The 18827-nt window shown below is 37.8% G+C and overlaps 1 protein-coding gene across 7 annotated transcripts in view; it reads left to right on the forward strand.

Moving 5' to 3' along the window:
- The first annotated feature begins 383 nt into the window (after positions 1 to 383).
- Positions 384 to 18827, forward strand: part of FAM184B (family with sequence similarity 184 member B) — a 39073-nt gene continuing 20629 nt past the window's right edge. For 3 of the 7 annotated variants that reach the window (XM_085059268.1, XM_085059269.1, XM_085059271.1), the window contains exons 1-2: positions 387 to 1860; positions 15433 to 16191. In XM_085059268.1, the coding sequence (XP_084915394.1) occupies positions 1726 to 1860; positions 15433 to 16191 (894 nt within the window). In that variant the 5' untranslated portion in view covers positions 387 to 1725. Of the gene's footprint in view, positions 1861 to 2038; positions 2236 to 15432; positions 16192 to 18827 lie in introns of all 7 variants that reach the window. The other 4 variants (XM_085059274.1, XM_085059273.1, XM_085059275.1 and 1 more) reach the window with 4 other exon arrangements.

Below are 18827 nucleotides of genomic sequence, written 5' to 3' on the forward strand. Positions count from 1 at the left end.
ACACTAGTGCCAGTGAATGAAGAAACTGTATTTTGTCATTCCTTTGTGCAAGGATTTGTTTTGTGCCTTTTTTGATTAATGTTCTTTCTGGGCTAAACGTCTTTTCCCTGCTTAGCATCTCCGAGCAACTATGATCATTTTCATTTGTAGACTGCATTTCACAGTCTTCATTTCCTCTCATTCCTGGAGTGAAGATTCTTTCTGCCTCTGGAGAGTGAGTCTCCTTTTCTCCCAGCAATCAAGGGTTTGGTTTCCTTTTCCCAAGCTCTTACCTTCCTACATCTTTGCAGTATTTCTTCTCCCCAGTGCCTTGTAGGCATTCTTCTGTCCTGATCCTTTCCATTTAGGAGTGTTTTTCTAAACAGTTCTTTGTCTTTCTTTGCCCTCACCAAGGTTTTCCTGTTTTCCTTTTGCCCTACCATTAACTGACACTAGATAATCCTCCTTCCCAATTCCAATAGTCCTCAGGAAGCTCTTTTTTTGGACCCACCACTGGCAAAGTGGAAGCTTCTTACCCAAGAAGGATGGCAAGTACTGCCCGGAGATCAGACTGGAAAGCTGCCTACCTTTCCAGGTAGGGGCAAGGGGGAAGAAGCAGCCTTGTGGCCCATCTGGCTGGCTGCAAGTCAGTGTGATCTGCTAGGTGGAGCTCTCAGCACCTCCATGGGGTCTCTTGTACTGGCTGCAGTGATACATCAAAAGGGTGTTGAGCAGCTCTTGGCTTCCCTTACCTGTTTTTGCTCCCTTTTCCTCTTCTTTACCTCTCTTACTTCACCCTGCTTGGCCTTCTCCTCCTTCCCCTTCTCTTCTAGACTTGTTTAAACGTGTTCACTAACAGTTTTCTTGTTGCATAACACTTCACTGAAGCGTTCTTCTTTAAAAATCCCATTATCTTAATAGCTTGCCTTTTCTCTGTGTGCCCTTTTTTCTGCCCTTTCTGTCCTTTTATTTATTTTACACTTACAAGCCTGGTCTCTTTGAAACAGTGTGCACATTAAAGAAAAAAGAAAGACCTGTCATATTGTCAGTTTTCTTCAGGCACCTTTCCAGTGCATTTAGTGTAACTAAAGGGAATGGAGTCTCCTTGGATAAGGCAGGCAGGCTGGATCCTGGACACAGCTCCTGGGCTCAGCTGTGCTCCTGTGCCCCTTGGCTCCATTCTGCTTTCAGCACAGCAGCAAAAACTGAACAAAGATTTTCTTCCTCACTTATGGGCCCATCCTGCCTTAGAGAGGATTGCCAAAATAACAGAGCTTATGAAAGGTGCCAACACTCTCTTCTCAGATGACCTCTTCAATCCTTTGGCAGTAAAGAAGGCAGCATGATTTAATCTTCAGGCAATCTACTACAACAGATCCTCGGCAATGCCTGTGCTTCTGCCTCTAGGCTGGCTCAGCGTCTCCAGCGGAGAATTTGTAGCACCCAGCCGCTGGCGTCTTCTCCTGGCGGAAGCTCAACCATTTGAAGAGAAGGGGAGGAAAAAAAAAATCCCAGTCAGGATGTTTGCACATGCTGTTCTCTGCCTGCTCGCCTGGGTGTTTTGCTGAAGGACTGGGACATCTGCAGAGAAAGGAGAGCGGCAGCGGCTGCAGCGTGCCCTGTTCGGGGCTGAAGTTCCCCAGCGCCGGGGGCTGTGAGTGCACGCAGCCGGGAGGGGCGAGCAGCGGGGCCGGGATCGCGCTACCCAGAGCGTACACAGACAGACGTGATTAAAATTCGAGCCTAATGGCCTCTGGCATAAACAACATTCATCAGCCCGGGACTTGCAATGGATCTAAAGCCGCTCGCAGTAGCTCGGCAGAGGAATGCAGTCGGGAAATGCACATGAAAATGTGCAAGAAGATTGCCCAGCTCACTAAGGTAAGTCTCGCTGTTGCATCCTTTCCCGGGAGGTGAGGCTGCCCTGGCCGGGGGTGTCGGGGGTGTCTCGGAATTGTCTCCTCGGGTGCCCCTGACTGAGAGCAGGGAAGGGAAACGGCTCCTTTCTTTCTGGGCTGTTGCCGAGATTATCGGTGTGCGCAAACTTCCCTCCACACAGCTCCCCCGCGGGGGCTACAGCTCACCCTTGGGGGTTGCCTTTGTGGCAGACGATGGACGCCTCGCACTGAACTGCTCTAATTACCGTGCGACCATAACGAGAAGAGCTCCAGCTCCGAGAAGACGCGGCGTTCGTCTGGGAGCTGCTGGGAAGGATTGACAGTATCCGTTTTTCTTCTAGAATTACGAAGACTGCAAGTAATTTGCGGTTTTTAGGTTCTCTAGCAATATTGTTGCAAAGCTGCAGCCAACGCGTGATACTACAGTAGAATAGTACTCTTTGACTCGCAGCTAATTGTTCCTGATATGCATAAGTAGAGATACTTTAAATGACGTTTGTAAAAGACGGGAGTTGGAGAAGAGGCAGGACTAAATTACGTGGTATATTGTACTTAAAACTTTTAGTCAATTCGGAACTACTCTGTATTTTCCACACCATGTTAAGAAATAAGAGAAAATAAGTAGGAAATGGCAGTTATCTATTAATCTATTCTTATGCTGAGTCTTTGTCAGTGAGAAAAACCTATTTACTACTCTTGTTTACTAATAGTCTTTACATGTTCTGTAACCTCACTGCAATTGATAGAGACATATTGGCAATGAGAAAACATTGACTAAAAATAGAGCTCAAAGAGTAAGAAGCCATTCAGATGTTCAAGTTAGAATGGCTTATTCGTTACAGTGCCATCATTCTCATCTCGTGATAACTGTATGTAATAACATGCATCATGTGTATCACTACAGAAACAAGGGCTACCTCTAATTACAGGTACTTCATATTTTATAGTTACTGTACTGTACCAATGCTTACTTTACAGGTTATTTGACTGTATTTTTAATAGTATTTTTGCACAATAAGATCCTTACTTTTTGCCCATTGCAAAATGTTGCAAAAAAATGTTGCAATAAAGATGATTTATACCTGAAACTCAAAAAAAGTACTTCTGAAAAGCAAATCATTATGTTTTGGAATGTGACTTCTAAGAAGCAATTTTTTCTGCAATAACACTACACTTACAGAGAATTCATGGCACAACTAGAATTTAAATCATATGCTTTCCCTTCTGAATTCTGAGTAGACTAATGCTGTACCAGCAGCAAACATACAAGAAGGAAAATCTGATACCAGATCAGCTGAAAAATGGCTAGATGGGAAAATTATTCTAATAATTTTTGGCCTAGGAAATTTGAGAGCTTGCTTTTAAAGTACTGTTTTCTTGGTTATATTACAGTTAGGATAATTATAATAAAACCCCTTCTGTTTAAATGGCCCATTGTACTTTCCTTTTTGTTTCTAACCTAGTATGCAATACTGCTATGTGTTGTTGCACAGCTGCAGCTTCCTGTCTCAGTGACTTTAGATTTTCATTGATGAGGAGATAATGATCTCATTACTCATCCACTCAACATCTTGCCAGGTGAGATGCATACAAAATGTGTAAATTAGGTATAAGATATAGATCTTTACCTCCATTCTGTTTGTTATAGAGTCAGCAGGGGCCTCCTCCTACTCTCAAAGGCAAAGGAGGGGTGTGTAAAGTTATCAATGGGAACCATGCTGTCTGAGGTGATGAGTTTCTATCCTTGTATGTTGTGCTGACTAAGTCTTAAGGTGTTGGTTGGTACAAGGAATCCCAACAGGTAACTTGGACAGAGGCTCAGAGCTTCTCCCAGTCTACTGCTCTGCTATTTCTGTTTTTGAAGAGGTAGAATATAGGAAGTTTTCATACCTTCAGTCATGCATTTTTCAGTTCTGCACATTTTTGGCTGTAGCAGCAAAAAATCCAAACCTTTAGCAGTGATTTTTTTGCTTTGGGCCACAGACTACTAGTTTTTTGTGACTCATTTCTCTTGAAAGTGGTGTATTAGAATTGTATTCGATTGTAGCAGAATGCATGGCTTTGTAGTAGTAATTAAGTAATACCAATAATGAAGTTCAAACTTCTCCATCAGACACTGGACCCTGGCATGCTGTTTCATGCTTCCCAGTTCTTTGTATTTCTGTATCTGTTTAGCAATAACATGGAGTTTAAGATACATGGTGACTTTTGTAAGACACTCTGGGTGTCAGTCCCTGCTGCCTCAAGCTACAGATTTCTAATATCTGCTGACTATTACAGGATTTTCATGTGCTTATGGTTTCTCAGGATAGTCCTTTTTACTTGAAATAGGATGAGAAATTCAAATGAACTCTTGAAGAAGAGTATGGAGGAAAGTGGATCAGCTTTCATTAACAAAGGCAGTTCAGACAGGCTGACAAGAACTCAGTACACTGCAGATATCCATGTTATTCAGGCTTCTTTTCAAACCTCTGCCAGTGGAGCTCAAACCAAACCTGTTGTTCTGGACTGCAGTTCTGAAACAAAGCCTAATATGAATAACTAGGAAGGTTATGGTATCTGGTGATCAGAAAGCTACGTAAACCACAAACTGGTTCTGTTTCCTTCTTAGAAACAAATTCCTGGATACCAATGGAGGGGTACTTTTTAAAGAGAGAAGACCGTTTTCTCAAATAGTGTTTTTCCCAGGGTGCAGGGGGGGTTCCATCTGACTCTATATTGCAAATTTGGGAGCCTTGTTGCAAGAAGCACATATTAAATTGCAGTATTACTGGTCAAGTAGATTGTTAGTTATAAAAAAGTCAAGTAGTCTGGCAAGAATTTTGTGTGTATATGTTGGATACTGTGAGTCGTAACCAAACAAGAGAGTGCTGATGCAAGGAAAAGTTAATTGCTGGTAAAATGCACTTATGAACCCTTTTTTCCCTTTAGGGGAAAGAAATGTCAAAGAGAAGCAAGTGTGTTCCTCTTCTAGAAGCAGCAGCATAGGCAGATGCTCCTTAATGACTCTGTGTGGAGCAGTTCAGTTACACGTTCTGACTGCCTATCACCACCAGCCACTAGGAGGTTTAACCCCTCAGCTCAGTCAGCCAAGTAAAAAATATCACCATTCTTTAATAAGATTCAGTGGAAAATCAGCCAGAAAAGCAAAACCACTTTCCTTAGTTATTTAAGGGAGGGATGGTTGACTTTTGCACAAAAATGTATGCTCATATTTAGTTCTGTTAGCTTCACTCTTATGGGTGGAAATTTACTGAAGAATTACCAAGTGACCTGGTGCATGTGTGAGGGCACAGACTGTTTACACCACTCCAGTGTCTTGTACCAGGGCTATATATTAGGTCTTTTAACCTTTCCTGCTTTATTTGCCATAAAGCTATCAGCCATGTTTTGGTTTTAGAAGTGAAATATTGTCAAATTCTAATGGTTTATTATGGAAGCCCCTAAGAGCTGAGTAACTCTAACAGGGCACTTCTGTGGTCTACTCATGTTCCTGTTGAATTATGTTGCCTTTTTCACACGGTTTAAGTTTATTGACCTTATTTACTGTGATGTGTTAACAGCACTCAGTAACCAAAGCTTACAGTGGTTCAGCTGTTGTGCAGTTAGTTATTATGCTACCAGAGTCCTCCTGTGTGCTCGAGGCTTTTTGATCTCAACTCTCTAGAGAGGTATTCAATATTCTCCAGAAATGAAGCAAAATAGAATGGAATAAAAACTAGGATCATGCTTTTGGAGCAACAGTATTTTTCCTTTGGGCAAGGAATATAAAAAATTATTTCCATGTAGGAAAATAGAGAGAATATTTTTATAAAACTGCTTAAATTATGTGCTAACAAGCCAAGGAATCCTAGTTAATGTTTATATACAAAATGTTTTGCATATTGTTAATATGCAAATTACATGCAATAGGTAATAAAATATCTAATGTTCTATTAATTGCACAACAGAAAATTGAAAGCTTACAGCTTTTCCATGTTCTGTGTTTTTTTAAGTGGGTAATATTTAAAAGTACCTTTTTCAGGGACACTATAACAGTACCTCTCTCCTAATATTTCCTTTAACCAGTATGTACATGCCAATGTTTTGCAATTGTGAAAATTATACCGAAATTAGAAGTCAGTGCCAACTCAGTTGAAGACATTCTCACGTAAATATTTTGAGCTACGTATTTTAGGCTTTTGGAAACTCCAGCATTGACTGTTGTATATAAAATAATTTTTTCCATAAAGTATCATGTTCTTTTTTTCCCTGCAGCCGTCTCATCCTCATTAGTTGAAAGAGTGTCTATGTTTTATTAAAACAGCTGTAACACTGAGGTAGAACTTTCTCTGTTGCCACCTCTTACAGTCACATCTTAAACACTTTCGGTGTCTCACTGTTTTTCTTGCTGTACACAACAGGCTGTCTGTAGTCTGGTTTTGAAGACCACTTAACCTGTACTTTTAAGTAGGACCAGATAGGCATGTCAGTTTTGGTTTTGGTTTTGGTTTTTTTTTCTTCGCTTGTGCTTAAAGCTGGCAGGAAGTCTGTGAATGTAGTTAGTGCAGTACCAAGACTGAGTTAATTTGTCCAACCCCGCAGTGGGGCATAGTAGCTCAAACTTTGCTGTGCTGGCTCAAAGTTGGCATGTTACTTAATGTATATTCATTTGTTTTCCACAACTTGGAGACAGCAGAGCACACATAACTCTGTTGCTGCAGAAATATTGCCTTTATTTCATAAAGAAACTACAAATTGACTGTATGCTTTCAAATAGGGATTTTTTTCTTTCTTTCTGAAGTTAAATGACCTGGGTGAAATTCTTCTGAAGGAAGATTATACATTTTTAATGTGGTTATCATTCAGAACTTTGTCTGACTTGTTTTTTAGGCACTTAAACACAGTTTTAACTTAAAACAGGTTACTACCAGAGAAGTATTGTTTTAATTATCTTTGGAAGCTACAGCATAGCTGTAGCTACATAACTCTCCTAGAGGGTTGTAGAAGAGCTACCTTTAAATGTAAATATGAGACTCAAATAATGAGTTGTTTTACTTTTTTTCATTCAGCAAGAGAGAACTACTAGAATTTGGTAACAAGGCTGTTAGGAGCTATAGCTAGTGCTTTTATGTGTTTTACAGTGTTGAATGTTTTACTAAGATGCTGATATACCTTAGTGTTTCATGAAAATAATTAATTGTCTTGAGACTACAAGACATTGCAATGCAACTCCAGTGCATTGCCACTGCACTCTTTGTAGACTGTGTCCACTTTCTCTGATGAGAAGTGGTGGTTAGATTTTCTTGGTTTTGTGATCATTGATGCAATCCCAGGAGGTGTCCAGCATATGCTTAATAAGAATATCCTGCTGAAATGGGAATGTGAGTAGTGGCTCTATTCAGTCTTGCTCCCTTTTACTGTCACAAATGTTTTTTAAAAATGTCCTCAGTACATAAGTAATAGTGTAGTATTACAATGTTTATTGTTATATAGCCCTTTAGCTTCATAACAATATGTTGACTTGGGCTCCAGTGATGCTGCTTGGAAAATGAGGAAAAAAACTGAAATAAAAGTGTCTTTTAAAAAATAGTATGCTGAGGTGCACCTGGGACAGTAGCTTGATTCTGATGGTGCCCAGAGAGTTACAGGAATATGACATGTATCTGGTGCTCTTGTCTAAAGTATTCTCACTGCCTTCAGTGACCTGTGAGATTTTCCAGAAATTGGCAGAGTATCTTAGTACTTCCTATCCCTAACTGGATTTTTTTTCAATACATTTTACAATCACTTCTTGAATCCATGTGATCTTTTAGTTGAATTTGCTTACAGCAGCAAGAACTTAAATTTTGGTGCCTGTAGTAGCAGAAACTGGTATTATAAATTCATAGATACCTGAGGGTTCTGATGGCTTCTTGTCTTAAATAGTAAAGTATCTAGAATGTATAAAGAACTCTCTTAAATTTTAAAAAATCATCTATGAGAATGCAAACTACAGGAGAATAAGAATTTGGTCCAATGTGTATAATGCTTTAGTTTGGATTAGGAAGAAACAAGATTCATTTTATCTATGCTTATCACAGATCTACATAAAGGGCAAAATTTGCCATAAATATTGTGTGTTAAAGGAATTATAATATTTGTCTCTGCCAAAATATGTATTTTTTGGGGGGAAACTCTCACCTTGAGCTCTAATTAAACAACAGTTCTACAATTTATATTTGTAAGACTTCCAAATTCTTCTATATTTAAATTAAATACTTGGAAAGATGGGAATCAAGTGAGAGCTTTCTTGACAAGTCTCTTTAGGTACTGTATTTATTGTAAAATTGGATAATGTTGCTTTATAGTAACCTGAAAATCAGAAGGTATTTTGGAAGCATAAAATTGCAGGTAAGTATCTAGAATCATTTTAAAAAACCAAACAAACAAAACTTTTGAAATCACTGAAGATATGTCTGCAATTTATACTACTTAAAGTTCTTTAAAAGTCTGGGATGTAATGAAATCTTTTGAAAAACAGAGTTCTATTTTGGCAAATAAATTCTGTCACCACTGTATTTAAATCTGGTTGATGAGATGCATTAGATCCTATTTTTGAAGCACAATAGAGATCAAACTTCTATAAGTTTTAGATAGGTTTGTATCCTAGAAGAACTTGGTATGTAACAAAAAGCAGAGTTAAATTATCAGTGAATCTGACACAGAATTGGTGACTTTGCTTGTGTACTAAAAATTTACCTGGTCTACAGTGCCAGCAATGGACAGAGGACACAGGTATAAAAGTGGCTTTTGTCAGACAGATCCTCTACTTCTTGTGCACTATAAATCTGAAAGAGCTTCCTAAGATAAAGTTGAACTCATCCAACACTGTAATAGCCTAACATTTACAGGGATATTTGAGATCTTGAGGAGTTAAGCAAGCATTTCACCAAAACTGAGATTGCAATATGTGAAGAGAAAGAACTCTGAAATCAAACAAATTGGCCTTTCTGCTTGCTATACATGTATGTTAGTTTACCTTGATTTTTCAGTGTCTAAGCATAATCTTTTAAAGTTTTTCATCTTGTTCTGTGGTTTTTAATAGACAGACATTTTACCTAATTTAGCTTTTACTGAAAAATAATGTGATCTTCTGACAACATTTGAATACAGCTTAACCTGATAAATATGCTCAAGATGAATTTGCATCACCTCAGGGATAACAAAGAAGTAGAAGTGTATTTCATGTAAATGTCATCTTGACTGATTTTATTTATTCTAGCTCTTAATTGTGCACAGAATCTGCAAAAAATAATAGTGTGTTTTCTATTTAAGTTTTGAAAAATTATTTCAAATTTATGTAGAAAAGGGGTTTGACATATAAGATACAACATGAGCCAGGAACTGTAGAAAAGATTTACAACATCATGATGTAGGGAGGCAGATGCTACAAAGATCTGGGCTAGATCTTGCATTATTTCACATAGTAAGTAATGACCTGGAAGCAAAATTAAGCATCATATTAAAATTAATAGATTATACTAATTCAAAGGGAGTAATAAACATCTGAAAAAAAATGGAAGGAAATAAGGAATATAAATGGAAGATCAAATAAACTACATTCAGTTAATAAACACCCAATATCTGTTTTGGTTTGTAAATTGTTGGTAAAACAGCATGAAGTGGGTATATAGAAATGGAGTCAGTATGAAGTGAGACATTAGTGCAGGATGGAGAGAAACCCCAGAGAACAAGCAATTTATCAGTTTCAGCCTCTGAGAATGGAAACTTTTTTCCTTTTGCTTGGGACTCTCTCAGCTATGTGGAAGAAAGGAGAGCTGCAAGTGGGGTATGCAGAAAAAATATAAACCCATGAAGTAATTAATTTCACTTCTGTCACCTGTATTGGGAAAGGAATTCTTGTCCTTTGGAGGCACCTGTCTTTCTCCTTTGACCAGCCTGGATTACATGTGTGATGATACAACAGACGATGATGAGTGAGATTAATCCCATCTTGTATGCAGGAAACATATTCCTGGAAATGAAATGTGTAGGGTTACTCCAGTAATTTCCTTGCAGTAATTACTAGTGGCCTCCTCAGACCTTCCTCTGTGGTCGCTGTGTTTGAAGACAACCAGGTTATCTCAGAATTTCCATGTCAGATCTGGAGAAATCTTTAATGTTTCCATAACTGTTTAGGAAGACAGGCATTTCTTGCCGTGCTGAGGACCAGTCATAGCAGATGGATTTGTGACCTGTATAAAGAGAAGGGGTTAAAGTTGAGTAGATTTTATAGAACAGTTCCAGAAGAAATTTCAGTAATAAACCACCTCAGGCTCTCCCAGCAGAGGAGTATCGTGATTTACAATATATTTTTGCTTTTCTGAAGTCATTGGGATGTAGTATTGGTGCCCAATATGTTGTTCGTATAGAGATACACAAAAAGTGGTTAGACTTAGATAAAAATGTTCAATAATTCTGGAGATATTTTTGGGTTTTCTATAACACAGATTAGACTTGTGACACTTGCTGCGGTCAAGACACTTATTGGATTCCCAATTAACTTTTGTGATTCTACAGTATATTTTTTGCTTTGTTGAAATTATTGGTGCCTTTTTGAGCACCTCTTCTGCTTGTGGACATACTCTTGCAATATGGTTTTACTTTCATAATTCTTAAATTGTCTGGCAATTATTCTGCTTAGCTTATCAGAAACTCTAAAATACAAATGATGGACAGCTGGATGTCTCTTTAGTAAAATTTAGGCCAGGGCTCATTTTATGTTAAATCACACCTGAGAGATTAAATGCAATACATAAGCCACCACTTTCTATGCTCAGTATTACACTACACTTAGTGGAAAAATAAAAAAGTAAAAAATGGGATCAAATAAATGTACCTGTGTTATTTTCTTGTATTAAATTTAAACTAAAGGTGGGGGGAAACAAAGGGAGTGGCAGAAAGAGGCAAAAAACATGCCAAAATATATTAGAAACCTGTAGACATTTTATGCTTATGCTTTCTTGATACATTTTAGTATTTCATTGTATTTTTTGGACTGACTAATAATACATGGTAAATGTAGGAAAAGGGGCAATATGTTCAAATTTTAAGAACGTAGGATAAACATGCCCTCTTCTACTATGAAGATAGTATCTCTAGATAAGGCAAGCCTGTGGGCCATTCAGTAGGGTGAGACATTGCACCATGAGCTTCTGCACCAGAGATATCAGATCATCTGAACACAGGCAGATTTTGTACAGAGCCATTGGCTACCTCTCTGCTGCACCACCTTACTCTTGCAGGGTCTGAAGGGCTTTATTGTCATGGATGAAAGGATATAGATTCACCCTGAAATAAAAGAGAACCTCCTGGAGCAAAATAATTTTTTATTATAGTAATTAGGATTCATTCTGGTACAGGATACAAGAAGTACACCTCTTCTGAATCACTTTGGGATGGTTAGAGTGCCAATTTTTTTAAAGCTTCTATCATACTACGTGATGCTACATATGTGTTTATGTTACCAACAGTTGCTGCAAATATTTGGATGCATGAAATCATTCCTGTGCTTTCAGGGAACCACAGAGAATGCAAAGAGAGAGATGAGGCTTAGTTCTTTAGGTGCCAGGTCATACCTTGGAGCAGTATCATTGATCACCTATGCATGAAATCAGCATAGGTGTCAAAATGGATCAGCACTGCAATCATAGCCTAGGCCTGTACTTTGATTAAAAGACATTATTCTTCAGTGTAAGAACATGGGAGACTTGTTAGAGTATTAATTAATAAATTGTGGAAGGTGGGTTTATTTTCTAGAAACCCTGTAGAGTTGGTGACAAAGGAGGCTAACGGATAGAGGAGCCATTTGTTTAAATACTTGAAGTTATTTTTGATTTCTCTGTCCTTTGCTTTTAAAGGGACCATTTAAGGCTGGTATGTTTATAAATACCTCACTCTGCTCTGGTCTGGTTGGCAAGTACTCATGAGAGTTCAAAGAAACAAATTCACCTTCTGGTGAAGACAATGCTGCTGGTACTAGTGAAAAGGGGATGATGCACTGAATCGCCTGGCATCAGTGAGCCTCTAGTAGATTTTTTCCTTAGTAATAGAAGTTTGTTTGCTTCCCTGCTTTGTTTAGAGTGCTGCCAGGAGTACCTTGTTTGGCACCCTGATCCAGGGCCTTTTCTCATTCTTTTGTTTTTTGGGTTTTTTTTTGCTTTTAACCCTTTTTCTGTCAGGAAAGTTTTGTGTCTACTAGCTTGGGCCTGAAGAAAGAACATTTAAGATCTTTTGTTTTTTAGATTCGTCTTAGTGTTCTCACTCCTCACCTTCCATACCAAATTGTCTTACTTCCTATTCAGCTAGAAAAGCAACCTGCTAGAACCATTTTTTCATTATGATAGTCAGGTGCCTCTAAGAGTAGTATTTAACACTACTGTAGGAAGAGATTCTTTTTATATTTGAATGTTTTAGCTTTGTCTTCACTGTTGAGGTGCAGTTGAATGTTTTCCTTTTCCTTTTTTTTTTTTTTTTGTTTGTTATTTTATATCACCATAAGGAAAATGAGAAAGGAAATGCTGTTTAGATTTACAGCATTTGGAGGATAAAAGAGGACCGATAAGATGTATTCACATTCACTGCACTATTAATATTCATGTGTGTGTGTAATAGTGTTTTTATCAACTTGCCATCCAACACTCAGGTGCTATAAATTTGGTACAATGTTCCCCGATCCATTTGGTTTTGGAGAACTGTAAGGAGGCAGTAGCCATGGGTATTATGGTAGCAGCTCCAAGAGCAATGATGTGCTCTTTTCATTTGAAAGTTACTCTGTTTGTATTGTCAAATGATCTATTTTAGAGCTGCTTTTTAAAAGCTGTTTATCAACACAACTGTTAAGGGATTTATACTACATTAGTGTACACTCACAAGGTACAGGTGCTGAAATAAATTTTCAATATTTTTCCTTTCACCACATAAAGCCCTCAGTTCATCTCATGTAACTCCAGTCTTCAAAATTAGGTACCTGGAATAGGAATATAGTAGCTATATTCAGTAGGGAGTGAAAGGCATGTGTGAAGGGCTTAAATTTTATAAAGTAGAGAGCAGCAGCCAACTCAAAATTAAATCTTTTAAGAAGGTTAAGATATGGAGGAGTCAGTTTCAGCACTCAAGCATGAAGAATAAATTTAAGGGTGTGCAAGTCAAAATGCTTCATTGTGGTTCTAGCCACTACTGAACGGAAGTGTATAAATAATAGGTGGGGCAGGGAGGCCAGTTTCTTCCATTCTTTTAGATACCTCACCTAAGGTGCTGCTGGTGGCCTAATGCTTAGTGGAATTTAGGAAACCTGTATGATTTAAGTCAGATTTTAGAGGAATCCAAATCCCACTGTCAGCCTGAACACCAGATAATATGAGGCAGGCCATAGTGATTTACTAGGTAAATTTATCATTGAGTGAAAGTCTGTTGAACAAAGGCTGTTCATTTCTGTTTTACTGGTGGAATGAAATACAGAAATATGATCATCAGCATCTGACCTAGTTAACTGAAGAGTTGCCCAACCTAATTACTGGTCATTCAGTGTGGAAAATGTGGGCAAGATTAATCTTCCTGAGTTTTTATATCTTGGCTCCTGAATAGATAAGAAGTGTTCATGGAATGATTTTAGTTAATGAGATGAAGAAATCTGCTCAGTATACTGTAACTATTTCCATTTCAAAGGAAAATGGTTAAAAATAAAAAAGAATTAATAGCTTGTAATCTACGGCCCAAAAATATACCTATCTAAATGTAGACAATAACTTCTTACCTGATATTCTTCTGAAATATGATACTATTATTCTCTTTTGTCAGATGTTTATCCAGAAATCTATTCCGACCGTGTTTTGCATTTGTCACTTTTTAAGGCTTCTGTACCTAATTCATTACTGCTAGGGAGGAAATTGTCTATACACAATATGTATTTGTGTGTTAGCTTTCATTTATGGTTGATTGAAATTCAATATGTTATTCATATACAGATTGCACAAGACGTAGTTGGACATAGATAAGCAAATTCAATAATTCTGAAGACATCTTCAGGGTTCATACAACACATTGCAGACTTGTGACACTTACTGTGGTCAAGACTCTTACTGGATTCTCAATTGAGGCTTGCCCTGATGAAGGCTTGAAGATTACAGGGCCACAGTTTTAGAATAATTAGAGTATTAATTGTGACCTTGTTTCTGTATTTATTTATTTACTTAATGCTATCATTTTCTCTAAGTTTAAGAACTGTCTAAGAATCTTTTTATTAACTTCTGTGGGCTTGGGCCATACTGAAAATACCTGTTAAAACTTCTGTACAAATTCCAAACCTAGCTTTTTAGAGCAGTAATTTATCCTGAAAAAACCCTAACCAGCCAAGCAAGTGGAAAACCTTCATATATAATGTGTTATTTTACTTGAGTTAGATAACTGTGTCCAGTAGAAACTGGATTGGCCCCCATCCTAGTGGAGGTCTGAAAAGACAAGAATGTGTCTTTTCAAAGCGGTTACTATGCTGTGCAATTATATGTAGCTGTCCTGTAAATTTAACATGGGCATTTACTCTTCATTTCAGGCTACTGTGGGCTTCTAATAGCGTTTTGAATCAATAATAGGGTGCTTATACAACAGTTTCTGTAAGAGATATTTGGGGTATGTTATGGTAACAGATGAAGCTTGCTTAGGGTAATAATGTCTTGCAGCCATGAGAATTATTATTCTGTATTTTGTAAAAGAAAATAAAGAATTAAGGGGTTTACATAAGTTGTTTAGGAAAAATATTTATTGTCATCAGAGAGTTGCTTGAATCTGCTAAAACCTGTTTTAAGATTTATAGCTGTTGCTGTAATGATGGAGGAAAAGCCCTGAAACACATTGCCTGACCACTTCTCAAAATGATGCCAAAAGATGCTTGCAGTCAAGTAATACCTACCCTGAAATGCTGACCAAACTGACTTGTCAGGAATGTGACTTCCAGGAGTGCATCTTCCACGGTGTTTTAACTGGAGCCAGCAGTGCAGAATTTAATCCACTTTTCAAACTTTCATTTAAATCACAAAGTGATTTTGGTCCACATGAACTGGATGTCAGAACCTTAGGTTTCGCTGTTCATATTTGCCACTACTGGTCCCCAGCACTTTGTCATGCTAAAGGCAGTGTGGCTTTTCGTAGTCCTGCTGCAATGAAGGCCAGGTGAACTGGACTACAAATAAGGAGTTAGCTAGAGAAGGGACTCAACTTCTTTCCTTGTATTAGAGATCAAACTAGTGGCATGAAGTGACAAATTTTTTAAAATAAGTAAGAAATTTCTGACAAAAAGTGAAAAAAAATTGTCACAGAATTGTCTTCGTTTCTTATAAGGTTTTGCAGTTTATAATTGTCTTTTCTGTTCCTAGTGGAAAAAAAAAACCCAAACAACACAAAGAACCACCACCACCACAAAAATATTAATCAATGGCAGTAATTCTCTTTTAGTGTTTAACACCTTGATAATATAGTAACTAGATTAATGGCTACTGTTCACTAGATACTTTGCTTTTCTATTTTTCATGTTCAATAGGTTATATATGCCCTGAACACTAAGAATGATGAACGTGAGGACAGTATACAGGCTCTGAGAGAGGCTCACGAAGAAGAAATTCAGAATATTCTTGCTGAGACAAGGCAAACTATTCTCCAGTGTAAAAGCAAAGTGGAAGAAGAGCAGTTACTGAGAAAGCACATTCAGGCCCTTGAAATTGCAGTAGAACAACACAAGAGATTGAAGGAAGAAGCTTTGGCAGAGTTGATGTTGTGTAAAAAGCAAGCAGAAGAGAAGGAGTCAAAGACAGAAGTGAAACAAGCACATACGGGCCTTTCTACAGACACAGTAGATAACAATGCAAGCTTTGAAAACAAACTTCTGGATTTAAATCAGGAGTTTGATGGGCTACTAAATGAATGCAAACCATTTAGAAGAGAAAATCTAAATAAAAAAGTAAATTTTGATGAAAAATATAGTGTGGAAAGACATACTGTAATAAATGAGGTAGAAAACCTGAGGAGTGAGAACCAGAAAGCAACTGAAGAATGTACTCAGAAAACAAGCAAACTGCAAGCCCCTTATGAGACAGAAAAAGAGACTTTGAAAAAAGCTATGCCGCAATCTGTGGTAGAAACAAATTGTCAGCAAAGAGAAACAGAGCAAAGGAAGAGCTCAGAGACTGAGGAAGGTTTTTTGCTGCAGCAGGTAAAGAAGCTGGAGGCAGACCTGGAAGAGAAAAGCCAGAAGATAAATGAGAGGAAGAAGCATTCCCAGAAGCTAAAGGAGCGAATACAGGTAGGGTATGAGACTGTAATCCCTATCTCTGCCTGAGAAAGTGAAAATTATCCGTTCTTTAAAATTTGGGAGAGGAGGTTCTTTTAAATATCATGTTGATTCAAATGCTTTCAAAGTAGTAAAGCAGTTTTAGAGGCTTAGAATGGAAATTGGAGAGATAATGTGCTGACAGCTTTAAAGAAAGAATTAAGATGATTAGTAACTCATTAGGAAAACACTTTGAACACTAGACTTTGTATTCCTTGAGGGAGGAGTAAAGTAAAATTTATCTGTAGGCTGAGCAGAATTTTACCTTTCCTGGCCAGAAATGTGAAGAGAGCAGCAAACAGGCACTACTGCTACCAGTGAGTGTTTACAGAGTACATTCTCCTTTTCCCTTGTGGTTGCCAATAGCTCAGTACATGGATATAAACGGGGTTAGGTAAGAGACCTGAGCTGGCAGTTGAGGAATAAAGTGCTTTGTATGACTCTTGCAATAGTGCCTTGTACCAAGTGCCATTTAATGAAGTGTGCATTACACTTGTGAAGTTTTGTGTGCTGAGCTGGGAGACTGTGACCATTAGTTCTCACCTTGCACTTTGCCTGCCTATCCTCACTGCTGTGTATCTCATCCATTTGCAGCAGAGCACTGCAGCCCCTTCCTGGTTGCATCATGTGTTGGATGCAGTTTCAGAGGTTGGCATGTCATGGGCAATCTGCCAAACAGCTGCTTTTGGTACAGAAGGTCAGAGTGCAGGAGAGATGCTGATGAACTGTGCTGAAGATGAAGCACCCAGCACTGATCTATGCTTGACAGTTCAGCTTCCTTCTGATACTTTTGCTCCTTTATATCACATAAACTTACCTACCAGACATGCCCCCAGCCCTGTGACAGCAATCTTGCATGTTAGATAAGAAAACATCTTGAAGGTCTCGACTTGGAGCATTACAGAATGACAAAAATTGTTCCCTAAAGGGAATGAATATTTACTTCCTTTAGAGGAAGAAAGCCCCAGAATTCTGCAGAGAGCAAGGTCAGCCCAGTCAGCTGTGTTCTTCCAAGACAGCGCTTAACTGTTTTCACCATCTGCCCTCACATCTTGCTTGCCACTGTCATTTTGCTGATGATGCAGAGTTTCGAGCTACTTCTGTAAGTGTGTTCTTAGAGGGAGTTCAGCCTTCAATACAGTCACTGCCTCTTTGTTTCACAAGATCAGAGGATGAATTGAATACACCTTCCCCAACATTATTCAGAATTCATTGTCTCAGTGTGTAGATCTGATGTGTAGATCTGTAGCAGTACAACCTCTATCTTTTACAGAAATGTGGAGAGGATACAATGAATGGCAGAGATGCAGATAAGCCCCTTTTTAAAATTGAGTCAATCTGTAATATCTGTTTCAATAATAAAAAGTATCCTGGCTCTGAAGAAGTGTGAAGTGGTAGAGGAAGGAAGATCTGGATTTTTTTCCTGAGTACTTAAGGTAACATTCAGGGGAAATGAAGAATAAACATATGAAAATTTATGTACACGTTTTACTTTTTTGATTTATTGTATAGAAAATGCAGTCATTTAGGAACAAATAATGTAAAATATGATAGGAAGTGGAAATAAAAGGGTGGTGTCATTAGCAACTTATTTTCTAAATTCAGTATCATCTGAGTAAAACTGAAATATTTTCTGAAGGACATATGTTCAACTTGTACATTTCAAATCCTCTAAGTGTGTGGAATGAGACTGATTTACATACCACCAGAGCATATTGCCTGGAATCTTTGAAGAGATACCCTCAGACTAGGATAAATCTGGAAGGAGGGAAAGAGTTAGACATGACATTAGTTTCTGTTTCTTTACAGTTTAAATAAAAACCTGAAGTTTCTCCTTTCTAAATTGACTATTTCTTATGCCACCATTAAATATTACATTTTTTTTCAGACTTCTATGGACAATGGAAGACAGGGAAATAGCAACATCTTTTTAATCAGAAATACCTTTGAGCTTTAGTAAACACTGGCAGGAAAAGCTATTATATAAGGCTTGAAAGGTGAAAGGACTCTTGCTTAAACAAGATGAATTTTTTTGTTTTCTCCTTAGTGTATGCCAAGAGGTTTGAGACCTTTAGATGAAAGGCATTACACTAGTGCACATTTATTACTGTAGAAGAGAGAATACAAAGGTTGACAAGTCATTAATCTGATCTGTTCAGTCTAGTTTTGGAAGAATTCTGGCATGTATGCCAGAGGTAAAAGTAACAAGCTTACCTTGAAGTGTTGAACTACAGAGAGTGTTAAATACAAGTTAGCTTTAACATTGAAGTTTTACTTGATGTTCATATAGGAGCAAATGGCAATTTTATCTAAGTGAGTATTGCAGTATTATGCTAGACATCTAAAACTGAAACTAGAACCTCCAGAAACAGAACATTAAATATGGTTTAATTTTTTTCCTTTAGTTACAGAAAGACAATTCCCAGCAAAGTCTGTAGGACTCAATTCTTTCTAAGTTGAGGCATCTGTATTATGGATTATGTTACAAACGGTTGTATTTGAGCAACTGAAAAAAACCCTCATTAATATTAATTAACTTTTGGCATAAGTTGTCACGAAGCTAATGGAAGTATAACCTATTTCAAGTTTAGGATAATATCAGACATCTT

Source organism: Lichenostomus cassidix, chromosome 4 (genome assembly GCF_008360975.1).
Source record: "Lichenostomus cassidix isolate B80296 chromosome 4, HeHo_3.0, whole genome shotgun sequence".
NCBI classification, from domain to species: domain Eukaryota; kingdom Metazoa; phylum Chordata; class Aves; order Passeriformes; family Meliphagidae; genus Lichenostomus; species Lichenostomus cassidix.